This window comes from Mustela nivalis (assembly GCF_964662115.1).
Source record: "Mustela nivalis genome assembly, chromosome: 2".
NCBI classification, from domain to species: Eukaryota; Metazoa; Chordata; class Mammalia; order Carnivora; family Mustelidae; genus Mustela; species Mustela nivalis.
Window position 1 is genome coordinate 173,998,060 of NC_139021.1, and position 14,792 is coordinate 174,012,851.

Here is a 14,792-nt window from a genome sequence, read left to right on the forward strand (position 1 = left end):
AAGTTTTAGAGCATAGGCACTGGATTTCCCACTTTTCTGTATTCACTACACTATTTACACAAAGTGATAGTATTAGTGACAGAAGAACTGGGAGCAGAGGTGGCAGCTAACAATTATCATGGGGGCAGTTCTAAGAGCTTCTACGTTTATTATCTCACTTAATTTTTATAATTACTGTATGTGATAGGTACTGTTATTACCCTAATTTACAGATTTAAAAATTGAGGCACAGAGAGGTTGGGTAATTTACCCAAGAATACATGGCTAGTCAATGAAGGTCTGGGTTACACATAAATTGAGATGAATGAATTCAAGAACATTTGACAGAAAAAGGAGAGGGGGGAAAAGGCATTTATCTTTTGGTTACTATCATCAATCCTACCTACAAATAAAAAACCCCAAAAGTACTGATTGACAGTTATGGCATAATGGTATAAAGAGAGGGAAAATTAAAAGATATAACATTCTTCTGAATTCTATGTTCTGGCCACAATTCATTTTATAGTTCACTTTACTTTTGTTATAGGTATCATATATGAGTAAATAGCATTTAAAGAATTTTAGAATTTGGCATTTTAAAACACAGCTTTGTTTCTATGTCAGCTAATTACTATTTAATTTTCTTAAATTCATTTACAATTCAGAAATCAGAGGAATTAAACAGTTGTTTTGCTATATAAAATAGCAGTGGATATATGCAACTGCAAAATAAACAATACTCTTTTCCAACACAGTAACTTTAGGGAAGAGGAGCTAGGGGACGAAAAGAGAAACCAAGGACAGATGAATTCCAAATTTGCAATCTTCTGAAAAATCTGCTTATAGTCAAAAGTATCCTAATTATAGGGAGGGTTATTTAACTATAGCCTAGAGAAATGTATAGAAACTAAGAAAATAACTTTTTTTTTCTCCCTGAGAGGAACTGCAGCAGCTAATAAATACAGGTGTAGTCTCAAGATCTCTATAGGAATTCAGATCACCTGATAGGGTTATATCAAATTCAGAGTTACAGACCTTTATTGTTATAGATGTATGTAGCTTTAAAACCTGAAGGGATAATATTCAACAACAATTCCAAGTAATTCCTCCCAGTTTTCAACATCATTCATACAAATTTAAATATCTCATATTTGAGCTAATTTCCATGAAGGAAAGATTTTGGCCTTCATCTAAATGACACTTCATTATTAGTTCACAAGATCTTTCCCAAGTAACATTTAAAAAATAATGACCTGTCCTCAAATAGGTAAAAAATTTCCAAATCTTATATATTTCTAACATAAAATGAAATATTTTAGGGCTAGATTTTTCCTTGATAATATATTTTTTAAAGGATATAAAGATAACAGAATGTGGGATTTTGGAGTCAGAAAAACCTAGGTTCAAATTCTAGATAGGGTGTGTTGGGCAAGTAATAATAAACATCAGTTCATCATTTATAAAATAGATATAATAATACTAATTTCATAAAGATATTCTGAGAGCTGGAAATATTTCATGTAAAGTGCCTACTACTTATTATATATTGCAGATAATAAATGCTATTAATAACAATGTAAGTATTTGCAGAATCATGCTCCCAAATATCTTCAAATTTTGCTAGATGTTTGCCCTTTTTAAAAAAGATAAAATATCAAACACTAAAGTAAATACAGATAATATAACAACATCCATTTATCAACTACTCAGGGAGAAAAAGAGGTTAAGATTTAGCCTTCTTTGCTTCAGAAAAAAAATTTTTTTAAAAAGTTAGCATTAGAGAAAAAAGTTACCAAGTGAATGCAATCAAACATTACTATAAGCTAAATGAAGGATTCACAAACCAATGCAAGGTAGAAATTGCAACTTCTAAACCAGCCTGTCCTGTAAATGAATTTCAGAATCCATAATGTTAACAGGCTTCTCCACATTTTGCTATATAATATGGACATAGTGCTATTAGAGGATTAATTCCTTTTATCAAACTGTCACCTTGAAGCTGTCTCCCTGAATACAGAATAGTTCCTTTTATTGTGCTTCACTTTATTGTGTTTCAGAGATATTGAAGATACTTTTTACAAACTGAAGGTCTGTGTCAAGTCTAAATTCTAAAAATATTTGATTTACAAAACAGGAAGAACAGAGAGAAGGGACAGAGGAGCAAAAAACCAAATTGAATCAAACAAATAAGACAAAAAATAAATGGCAAAATGACAGACCTAAATATAACTTAATCATTACATTAAATGTAAATGAACTAAACACTCTGATGAAAAGGCAGAGATTGTTAGACTACACATAAAAGAACCATTTATGGGGCGCCTGGGTGGCTCAGTGGGTTAAAGCCTCTGCCTTTGGCTCAGGTCATGATCCCAGAGTCCTGGGATCGAGCCCCATATTAGGCTCTCTGCTTAGCAGGAAACCTGCTTCCTCCTCTCTCTCTCTCTGCCTGCCTCTCTGCCTACTTGTGATCTCCGTCAAATAAATAAATAAAATCTTAAAAAAAAAAAAAGAACCATTTATATCTAAACATAAAAACACAAAAAGACTGAAAGTAAAAACCTGTAGGAAGAAAAATAGAAACCATACAAACAATAAACAAAAAATAAACAAACATAAGAAAACTGTAACAGCTTTACCAATTTAAACATAATAAATATTAAGACAAGAAATATTATGAAACAAAAAAGGACCCTTTGTAAAGGCAAAAGGGTCAGTATATCAAGAACAATTATGCACCTAATAACAAAACTAAAAAAAAGAGATAAATTCATAGTCCTGCTTGAAGATTCAAACACACTTTCATTCAGTAATAAACAGAACTAGACTAAAAGAATCAGTAAAGATGAAGAAGATCGGAATGACTGTACAGGCAGTCCTTGCTTTGAGTTACAACATATGAGAACTATGTCCCTGCTTTGCATTGTTCTGATATGCAGGGTTTTGGTTAACATAGTTCCATGTGGAGTAAGGACTGTCTATATAAGTTTTTGTATAGTTTTGGAAGTATGTTAACACCCCACATAATTAAAATAAGAATCAATAAGGATGGAAAGTCAGGGGAGGGAGGGTGGGACACTGAAACCAAACAGAAAAAAATAAACCCAGCTATATTTCAAATGAATAACATAAAACACTTAAGGGGAGAATTACTCTAATTCATGACTATAGTACTTGACCATATACCCTTAATCTTGGGTAGAGTAGGTGAGAACTGAGAATAAATCCTGATTTTTTTTTCATAAGTATGTTTTCTCTACTTATATAGACAAAGCAATTCTGGAACTATCTGAGAGGTATTATGGGATTAAGCAAATGAGTAAACTGGTGATGCTACTGGGAGTCAGGGTTCAAGGGACAAAAATATGAAAGGAGCAAGAAACAACTCTATAAGAATGAACTGTAATCGGAAATATTGGGTCAATTCATGATTTCTAAAATATGTATGTGTCATATATATCATATACCTGTAAGTGTCTACACATGTATATATTTGCTAACTGTCCAGTAACAGGGCGTATGATTATATATGAGTAGAAATAAATACACCCAACACCCAGACCTTGATTTTTAGTATTATTTTCTATCAAAAGGAACTAAGGCTTTTTGGAAAAAAATAGCTGATTCTAGGAGTGTGACAGATAAGATACAAAATGATCCTAGAACAGCTGTTATACCACAAAGTGGTAAAGACCTTTAAAAAAAAAATCAAAAAAAGAGAAAAAAGACAAGTTTATGTCAGATGCAGCATTAAGGAGCCAGTTTGAAGAAGCTCTTAGAGGCCAAATTTAGGAAAACTTAGGCATCAAAATAGTTAAGGAGAGTAAAGAAAAAAAAAAAGAAAGGAATCCATGCATCCATGCTGGTAACAAATAATTGGGAAATAAGGGAAGACTCCTGGTAATAGAATAGAACGTCAACTTCTGTGGTTTTCTGTCTTCGTGTTAACATCTGAAAAATTTTTAAATAATGTATTTTTGAAAACCAGTAAAACAAAATACTTAAAAGGAACTACTGACAAAACACAGACTTTAGAACAGTTTGACTCAGTGAAGAACTGACCTTAATTAGAATCTCCTATCTCTAATTAGGACAGGCTATCCTAAATATACTGCTTTGGAGTAGAATTCTCAAACAATAAAATTTCATAGGCTTTGCCTTTACCAAATACAATCTTAGTTTGTTTAATATGTAACTGGTTGATAAAATAAACCAAAAAAAAAAGAAAATGTATCTATTATATCAATGTCTTTTAACATAAAGATGTATATGACAAATCCCATCTAGAATTTGGTGCCAGAATTTCTTTTCCCCTGGAGAATATGTACAGTATACCAGAAAATAAGAGCTAAGTAACCCATCAAGTTTCCTTTGCTGCCAGAAAATTGATCTTTTCTTCTCTATATGGTTATTTTTTATGTAATTTATCTTCTATTTAACTGTACATGGGCATATATTTTCTCTGCAAAATACTCAAATCTTCTAAGATGGAATATAATTTATGAGATAAACTGTAAATCTAAAAATAATCTAAAAATGTGATTATAGCACAAATGTGAAATAATTTAGTCTTCTAATAGCAATGCTATGAATACAGCAACTGAGTTCATCTATGGTTAAAAAAATCAGTTTTAGTTCATGCAAAAAAATCCAGAATGACTTTTTAAAAAAAATTTAACAAACTGTTAAAACCAATTTTTACAAGGAAATTTCTGTTATTGCTGCCAAGATTGTAACTGGGAAACTCAAAACTGTATTTTAGATAATCAGAAAATAACTTCCCTTTACATGTGAGACCCTTCTAAAGTAATAAAATTCAAATTCCAGGGGGCACCTGGGTGGGTCCGTCAGTTAAGTGTCTACTTTCAGCTTGTGTCATGATCTCAGGGTTCTGGGATCAAGTCCTGCATCAGGATCCCAGCTCAGCAGGGAGTCTGCTTCTCCTTCTCCCTCTGCCAACTTGTGCTTTCTCTCAAATAAATAAAATCTTAAAAAAAAATTTCCAGTTCTCACAACCAAATACGCAAAGAAAAATATACTTTTGTTTAAAGATTTGTTTTCTTCTTGATAAATACTATGATTATATTAAGGCATAATAATAGAGACTACTGGGGCTCCTGGGTGGCCTGGTCAGATGAGCATGTCATTCTTGATTTCAGCTCAGGTTATGACCCCAGGGTTGTGGAATCAAGCCCTGCATTGCACTCCTCGCTCAGCAGAGTCTGCCTGTCCCTCTCCCTCTGTTCCTATCCACCCTGTAGCTTGTGCAATGGTTCTCAAAGTAATAAATAAATAAAAATCTTAAAAAAAAAAAAAAAAAAGAGGCGACCCTATCGAAGGCTTGGTATGCAGCAGGCACTGAGGAGTTATGTACCTATCTCTGATCACAATTACCAACAAGGCAGCAAGCATCCTTGCCTATTCTAGAGAGGCACAACTTGTCTAAAGACATACAGAAGTAAGAGCACATGACTAGGATATGAACACAGCACTTTCTAACTCAAATGCCAGTATTATTTCCACTTCATTATTTCCATAACTTCAGTATTTTCTTGGATACTTCTGATTTGATTCCTCATTGGCAAAATGCATTTTAAAGCCTTACAACAGGTAAGTTTGATAAAAATCTTCAGGCAGACTCTAAGTATGAAACTATACTAAAATAAAGTTAAAAAAAAAAAAGTCCTCAAACACAGTCATTACTCCAAATTAAAAAGCTTAAGAAAGAAAAAGAAATCCTCACAGAGAACTATGGTTGTCTGGGGATAATGAGTTTGATGTTTTATTTTATAGATTTGGGAAAAAATTACTAAATTTCCATTATTTTTACCAATTCAAGGACAAGTTCTACATGACTAAGAAATAAGCATTTCTAAGAATGTTAACCTAAAACTATTAACAATGCTAAATGACACATATGCTGTTATAATAACTTGAACATGTAGGTCTCTTTTCACCTAGAGAATGTGAATATGTATGTCTAAATGCTAAAAACCCAGGAAACTTTTCTCATGACAGCATGCTAATTCAAAATAAATTTATCCACATACATATGGTCCACAGAAATTTTTTAGCTTTAAATATTTATGTTCTTGGGGGCCTAGGTGGCTCAGTGGGTTGAAGGTCAGGTCACGATCTCATGGGTCATGGAACTGAACCCCAAGACTGAGCTCTGTACTCTGCTGGGAGTCTGCTTGAAGATTCTCTCCCTCTGTCCCTCCTCTCAGCACATGCTCTCCCTTCTCTAAAATAGAAATAAATCTTTATTTTATTTATTTATTTATTTTAAAGATTTTATTTATTTATTTGACAGAGAGAGAGAGATCACAAGTAGATAGAGCAGCTGGTGGAGAGCAGCTGGTGGAGAGAGGGGAAAACAGGCTCCGTGCTGAACAGAGCCTGATGCGGGGCTTGATCTCAGGACCTGAGATCATGACCTGAGCCGAAGGCAGAGGCTTAACCCACTAAGCCACCCAGGCAGCCCATAAATAATCTATAAAAAAACGTTTATGTTCTCTTAAAAATTTGATCATTCAATAATTATCTTCTGTTTGCCTCAAACCTTTTCATATCACTAAATGAAGTAATCATGGTAACAAATATCTCAAGAGTCTTAAACCTTTAAGTTTCCAAAATTGAAATAATAAGCATTTTTTTTTTGTCCTCCCTTTGAAAAGAGGGCACTTATTTTTTCTTCCACTTTCCTTACAGTGTCACTTTTTTTCTGCTTTAGAGTTTACAATATATCACACAAGATCAGAGTACATTCAGGAGCAGGAAAAATTACTTAAATATAAATGCTTAGATTATAATAACATGTCCTTTTTAGTTTAAATAATACAAATTTGGACTCTATCTGACCTGAGAGTTCTACTTTTTATATTAAGAAAAACATTTAGAAGAAAAACAATGTAAATAAGATTTTTTTTTAAGGTGTGGTAAGTCAACCCGTTCTTTTATTTGTTTATTTTTAAAAAGACTTTACTGATTTATTTGACAGAGAAAGAGAGCACAGGGGGAGTGGCAGGCAGAGGGAGAGGGAGAAGCAGGCTCCCCATGGAGCAGGGAGCCCAATGTGGGGCTTGATTCCAGGACCCTGGGATCATGACCTGAGCTATAGGCAGATGCCCAACTGAATGAGCCACCCAGGCGCTTCTATAAGTAAGATTTTAATGAGAAGAATATGAAAAGAATGTTTAGAATTCAATTCGAAGACAAAAAGGGCAGAGATGAGTAGAAAACAGCAATTTATTCTTTCCTTCATAAGCAATTTTAAGTAATCCTTAAATTGTGTGAAAATAACAAAGCACCATAATACTAGGTAACTTTACATGGCTGGGTTTATAAGGATAGTGACTGGAAAACTAGTCTGCTTCCTCCCAAGGTTAAGCTGTCACCTGGGGGAAGGTGATGGCAATATAACCCAAGTTTACAAAAGGAACTTAGGAACAGACTATTGTCCCTGCTTTCCCCTTCAACTTTGAGAAATGTGAGAGACTTAAGAACTACTGTCCATGCTTTCTGTATCAAATCCCTAGAAATAGTGGTCTTTACTTACTAATCTTTTGACCAGTGATACAGTAACAAAAATCAAACAAGATAAAAGTTTATAGTGAAAAGTCTGACTCTCACCTTCACCCCCCATCCATCATCAATCCAGTTTCCTCTCTTATACCCTGTAAGAATTTTTACTGGTTTCTCATGTGTTCTTTCAGAGATTCATCACACAGTTCTTCATTAAAACAAAGTAAGATACAAACACACACTGTAATGCTTTTCTTTGTACCAGCTATCTCAATCCAACACGACCTAAATAATGCCTGACTACACTTGCTCAGTGCCTTCATGAGCTCTTTGGCTCAAGGCTGATAGCAAAGCTTTAAGCAAGCAGTATCTCAGATAAAGCAAAAGAATGGTGAACAAAAGAGACAACAATAGCTATAGTTAAATAGCCACAACCAACAGACATATAATCAATCTATAACCTCACCAGCAACATTAAAGCAAAAGAACTAGTTTTTAAAAATCCCTAGCACACTCTCAAATGAATAAATAAAATCTAAAAAAAAAAAAAAAAAAGAGTTGGGGGGTTCAGATGGTTAAGTGTCTGCCTTCAGCTCAGGTCATGATCTCTGGGTCCTGGGATCAAGTCCCATGTCAGGCTTCCACCTTAACAAGGAGTCTGTTTCTCCTCCCTCTGCCTCTCCCCCTGCTTGTGCTCTCTCTCTCTCCCAAATGAATAAAATCTTTAAAAATTAAATAGAAATAAATAAAAATTCCTAGCACATTACCTCTTTATTACACATCATCTACATCATAGTAAACAAATGTATGCTGAATAAATGAATAATAAATCTCCTTCAAGGCTATCTTTGAAGGTTTGGGAAAGGGTAGATGACTAGGTAGATACAGAAGAGTTAAGAAATTTTGTCCAAAATTGCCCTTTCAGTGTTTAAAAGTTGCTATGACTATTTTGGAAAAGATAATCCAATGGTATGATTGTGAGTCTACAAGAAATGTGAATCTACAAGAAAATTAACTGAAAGAAAAAAAGAAAGATCTGGTCAAAATTTCCTTAGACACAGATCACTTGAAAAATGTCCTTCCCAATGTTAATATGACAAACCCTAATTATAATTAGATGTTTAATACTCATGCTTACATACCAGATTAGCTTTAGCCAATTCAAATTCAGACTTGTGTAGAGCTGTGTTTTTACTATATATGTTATTTTACTGTATACTACAGTCCCTTTTACAGAATCTACAGCATATTTAATCTTTCTTTGCTAAAAGAATTCCTTTTCAGTCTTTCTGACACGAGGATGTACAATACTGAATCACTACAAGACAAAACAAAAAAATCTTTAGCACACTATTAGTATGCTTAAAATTAACCTATTAGCAAGGACACAAATATATTAGGTACAACATATAACTGTGTACCCAGGCACTTGTTTTTATTATGGGCTGGAAATAAAAATAGAAGTGATAAGAACCAAATAAGTGATACAAGCAAGAGTCATAGAAATGTAGCACAAGGACAGTATACTTGAAATAATCAGGAGACGCATTAGAGAGGCAGCTACTGAAGTGGCTCAAGGAAGTCTGGTTTCAAGAAGCACAAAATGGGGTAGGGCCTTCAGCCTGGAAAACAGTGGGGAGTCAAGACAAGAAGCTTGGTATGGTAAAATATCTAAGGCAGGGAATAGTGAACTCTGCTCCATGGGCCACATCCAGCCCCCTGCTTGTTCTTGCATAGCCTATAAACTACCAAAGACTTTTACATTTTTAAAATGATTGAAAAAAATTATGACACACAAAAATTATGAAATTCCTATGTACAGTTTTATGGGTACACAGCTATACCATGTACTGTCTATGACTGCTTTTATATTATATGGCTGAGCAACAGAGACTGTGTGAATCATAAAGCCTAAAATATTTACTATCTCTGATCCTTGAGAAAGAAAGTTTGCCAACATCTTCCTTTCGGAAAGCTCATGTGGCTGAGGCACTATGAGTGAGGGATCGAGAGGACCAAGAATCCAGGGGCAAGAGTTGCATGCAGGCCACAGCAAGGATTTGGGTCTATATTTTAGTAACAGGGAAGCCATGAAAGTAAACAGGAAAGTGACAAGAAGGTTTGCATTTTAAAAAGTTAGTTCTGGTGATTATATTGTTAACCAGTATTAGAAAAGTAAGAAGGTTAGCGCAATAAGTAGTTTAAGCAAGATAATGAACACAGTTTAGACTACAGGGCAGGCAAAGTAAAATAAGGAGGCTGGGCAAGATTATTTCTGAGATCCCTTTCAGCTCTAAAATTTTAAGAATCACAGAGGTTTCTAAATATTTCTAATTGGTATTTCCAATTATCACATACAAGTCTCAAAAATATTATACTATAAACAGCTCACCAATGGTTAGTAAATTATAAATATGCCAAAAGAACATAAAGCATCTAACAAGTTTAGAAATTACTGAGGAACAAACGATCCCCTCCATTAGAATGCTTTCTAAAATATGGTTTATATTTTATACTTGTTCTGGAAAGGACAAGTTTTATAAAATTTATGATTAAAGATTTATAGATCATATGTAATAAATAAACACAAACATGCTTAAATATATTTTCACTGCACTTTTCCTCCATAATGTAGCAATGAGGAAACAAAGAACATACCTGCTACATTCTAACAATGTAACTTTAAGGCGGCCTTCAGTAAGTGCCCATTGTTGTATATGGATTTGCTCTTCTTCATCTTCTTCAAATCCTGGCGAAGTTTGGAATGGAAAAAACGGCTTAAACCTGAGGAAAGTAAAGATAAGTCTAAATTTTTGGACAATGAACACCACAGTTTAAAGAGTAGTAGTAACAAAACCTACCTGAAACATAAAACAAAAACCTAATACTGCATGAGTTTTAAAAATCCAAAGCCTACCATACCTGTTCCCCTACAACTGGCAGTGGATGGTATCTCCTCTATGGCACCCAGCCCTCCTGTAGTTTTTTTTTTTAGTTGTTGTTGTTGTTTTGTTTTCTTTCTTTCTTTTCTTTTTTTTTTTTTGGCATCCCTTCACTGACAAGGCACGACACATATAAAAAACAAAAAGAAAATCAAAAGACCACCATTAGGCCCTGAAACTTGGGTGGGACAGAACAGTGATTCTTTCTGGTCCAGAAGGAAAGAGTGTTTGTACAGTGTAAGATCAAAATTCAGAATACTGTGTTCCTGGAAACAATATAATTCACAGTAATTTGTACATGATAATGATTAATAACAACTAATGGTGGCAAAGGTATTCGTCAGAATTGTCTACTACTTGCCAGGCAGTGTGCTAAGAGCTTCCCAAGCTTTCTCTCATGTAATGCTCACAAACCTGGGAGGATGACAGAATTAGCTTCCCTTTCCAGATGAGAATAGTGAGTTCCCTAAGTTAAAGGATTTGTTCAATGTTACACAGTGGGTGGCAAAACCAAAATTCAAGCTAGTCTGACTCCATCAAAGCCTAAACACTTCTGTTACCTATGAATAATTCAGGCCTATATGTGCTGCTTCTTTAATACTCTGAATTTCATGGAGACACTTCTGTTGAGTTATGAACTATAGGCTTTAAAAACTTTAATTTGAAATATAATCCATACTCCTTCATTACAGCAAAGGACAAGGAAAACGAAGAGAAAATTGGGCTCAGGGGTGGGGAGCCTACAATTTTCAATTTACCTTACACACGGTCACCAGACACGGCAGCTTCAATGGCTTCTCACCAACCACACAGAGTAAGAGACCATCAAAGTTTTTGGTTTCATATTCAAGGTCCACCACGATTAATCTTTCTAATGGCATTTTTCCTTATGAAACCTTCTGGGGCGCCTGGGTGGCTCAGTAGGTTAAGCCTCTGCCTTAGGCTTGGGTCAAGGTCTCAGGGTCCTGGGATCAAGCCCTGCATGGGGCTCTCTCTCAACAGGGCGCCTGCTTCCCCTGCCCCTCTCCCTGCCTGCTTCTCTGCCTACTTGTGATCTCTTTCTCAAATAAATAAATAAAATCTTAAAAAGAAAAGAAAAAAAAAAACCTTCCTATCTAGAAAGTATAGTCACCTCATGTACCCTGAAGATATTATGCACATTCCTGCTTTCAGGCCTTTTGAACTAACTGAATGTTTTCCCTACTTCTCAAAGCCTAGCCAAATCCTAAATGCTTTCTATAATCGGCTTTAGGTCAGCGCACACACTGCTTTCACTCTTCTTTATTTTGTAGTCATTTAAATTGCTGTGCATTTATGCCTTGAAATCTCAAATGTGACTTACACTGTTTGTAACCCTCATGCACACAATCAGGACTCAAGTATGTGTTGAGCTGATTTATAAAAATCCAACACTAAAAATGAAATAAACATTTAGAATATATTACTAGCTTACTATAGTTTATACTGAAAGACATTGATAGCGGGGAGAAATACTGTTTACAGTTTCCTAATCAACAGGATCAAAGGAAAAACTTTAGGGAAAGATAAATAGGTATATAAACAAATGTTCAGTGCTTTTATCCTGCCTCTGAATTAGCGGGAAGGCAGAAAGTCCTTCTCAATTCCTGAATTTGCATTTGAAGTAATTTGATTCAACCTGGCACCGAATTTTTAAAAGGAAAAAAATTAGGAACTAAATCCATTATTACTACATTATTGTAATTGAGTGCTTGTAATACACACGTCTTATGGCTCCTACATCAATGTCACTCATACAACATTACAAAGATCACTATACTATATACAACCAACTTTGAATATAACAATCCAGCTAAATCATAGCTGCTCTATGAATCAACTTTTCTTGTTATATATAAACTTAAAATTCAATAAAAACATTTTCCACAGGTGTGTGACTTCAAGGTTCCATGGAATTAAGTCTAACTTGATTTATTAATGCCTCTAGCAGCGTTTGCTAAAAGTGTTTATGCACAAAAGTACACTAAAATCACAAAACTAAATTCCATTTAATAATAACACACTAAGATAAAGCTATTTGTTCACCAAGCTACTAAATAAAATCCACATATTCACATTCTCTAAGGATACTTTGCTTTTCAAAACTTTTAAGTCCAAGGCTTTAAGATCCCCAAACCATAGAACAATCTAAACAATAAGGCAGGCTACCCCTTCCTTTTACCTCCCTATCCTACCACATTATCCTTCCTCAGAATTTATAAACCTTTCCTCCTGTTAACCTATTAACTTAAAAATGTCACTGTTTCTCATTCAAGTTCCCTGAACAAGCTACTTGTACTTCCTCCTGCAGAAGCCTTAGAAATCCAACCCAGAAAGATCAACTTCTGAAATGAGAGAGCTCCACAGACCCCCTCTTCAATAAAACTGGTGGAAATTATTAAAATAAAAACAAAACCAGAAAGAAAACACATAACGCTTCTGAAATGTCCCTAAGGGTAAACAGCAAAGGAAGGAACTTTAATTCAAGAAACTCTACAAAAATTTGGTAAGAATTTGGTGCCTACACCAAGATCGCTCCCTCCAACGAGCTCAGCAAGGAAGAGATTCTCTGTAAACTGCTGCAGCCAGTGAGCGGTCTCACCCCCAGCTCCCAGCCGAAGGGAGTCACAGTGCCTTCCTAAGACCTCCTAAGAGCAAGTTCAGCAGTGTTTCTCATTCGGCCTTCTGCTACCTAGTATTGAGGCTGAATTCCAGGCAGGTCTAGTCAAGGGATGGGAGCTCCCTTCCTTGACCCTGCCCCCATCTGTGGAAAGGAGGTTTCGCCTTGGGCACAGCGCCCTGATCATTTTGCTCTGGCTCATGATGCAATGGGTCTATGTCAAGAGAGGCTGCTGCACCCCCCACCTCACACCTGTTTCTAGAGTGGGGGTGTCACAGAGAAGCTTGCCACTGTTCCCACCCCTATCTCCAGAGCCCTGGCTCAAAATATTTGCTAAGGGGGCTGGAAATGGAAAGGCACACTGTAAAACATAAAAAAGCTCCTGATCTCTTTCCGAAGGAACTAAACCTAAACCTAAGTGTGCTCTTAAGAACAATGGAGGTTATGATGTCAGGCAACTGGAGGAGATTCATGGATTTAATGAAGATATAGCCTATAATAAAGGCTGCCTAGTTTACAGGAAATAAGACAGCTGGGCGATGTCTCCAGGGATCAGAACAAGTATCAAATTCAGACCTCAGAAATTATTCCTTCAAAGAAGCCATAATTTGACTGGATTAGATGGTAGAACAATATATGCCCTAGGGTACTGGTGAAAACAATAGGCACAATGGGGGTGTAGGGTAGACTTCACTAAAATAACCCAGGCAAGCACTAAAAAACAAATAAATAATAAAGCCTGAGGGGGAACCAGTGCTCAAAGTTGTTATAATATTATCTAAAATATTTAATTTCCAACAAAAATTGTGAAAAATGCAAACAATCAGGAAAGCAGATTTCTTTCTGACCCATAAAGCAGAAAACAGGCAAAACAAACTGCCAGTGAAAATGACCAGGTGTTGGATTTAACAGAAAAAGATTCAAAACAGCCATCACAAATATGTTCACAAAAAATTTTAATACCATGATTAAAGAGGTAAAGGGAGATGTTATGCCAATGTCATATCAAATAGAGAATATCAATAAAAATATAGGAATTATGTATATTAAAAAAAAAGAAAGTGGGAATTCCAGAGCTGAAAACTAACAACTGAAATAAATTTACCAAAAGGGCTCTCAACCATAAATATGAGCTGGCAGAAGAAAAGACCTAGTGAATTTGAAGACAGAGCAACAGAGGTTATGCAAGCCAAAGAACAAAGAGAAAGAAGTATAAAGAAAAATGAACTAACCCTTAGAGAAATGTGGGAGATCATTAAGTACACCAACACACACATAATGGGAATGCCAAAGAGACGGAAGGAGAGGGGAGAGGAGGAGAGGGAGGGGAGCAGAACAAATAGTAAAAGAAATAATAGAGGCTGCCAGTAAGCCCTAAAGCCACAAATTATATGATTCCATTCATATGAAAATCCAGAATAGAGAATCTATAGAGACAGAAAGTACATGAGTACTCACGGTTGGAGTGATATGAAGGTTAGGAAGAGAATAGCTGAAGGAGAGGGGGTTTTATTTTTGAGGTGAATATCTGTGAATATACTAAAAATCATTGAATTGTAAGCTTTCAATAGGTGAATTTTATGGAATATGAATTATACCTGAATAAAACTGTAAAGAAAAGTCCCAACCCAGTTTACCCAGAAAGAATTTCTTTTTGTACCTTTGGTATATAAATATTTGGTTAGAATTATCTAATTAAATAAGAAAAA

At 35.2% G+C, this 14,792-nt stretch overlaps 1 protein-coding gene across 1 annotated transcript in view; it reads right to left on the reverse strand.

The window, feature by feature from the left end:
- Positions 1-14,792, reverse strand: part of PDZD8 (PDZ domain containing 8) — a 77,054-nt gene that overhangs the window by 40,300 nt on the left and 21,962 nt on the right. Inside the window, exon 2 of the mRNA XM_082719191.1 lies at positions 10,162-10,287. Coding sequence (XP_082575317.1) covers positions 10,162-10,287 — 126 coding nt within the window. The remainder of the gene's footprint in view (positions 1-10,161; positions 10,288-14,792) is intronic.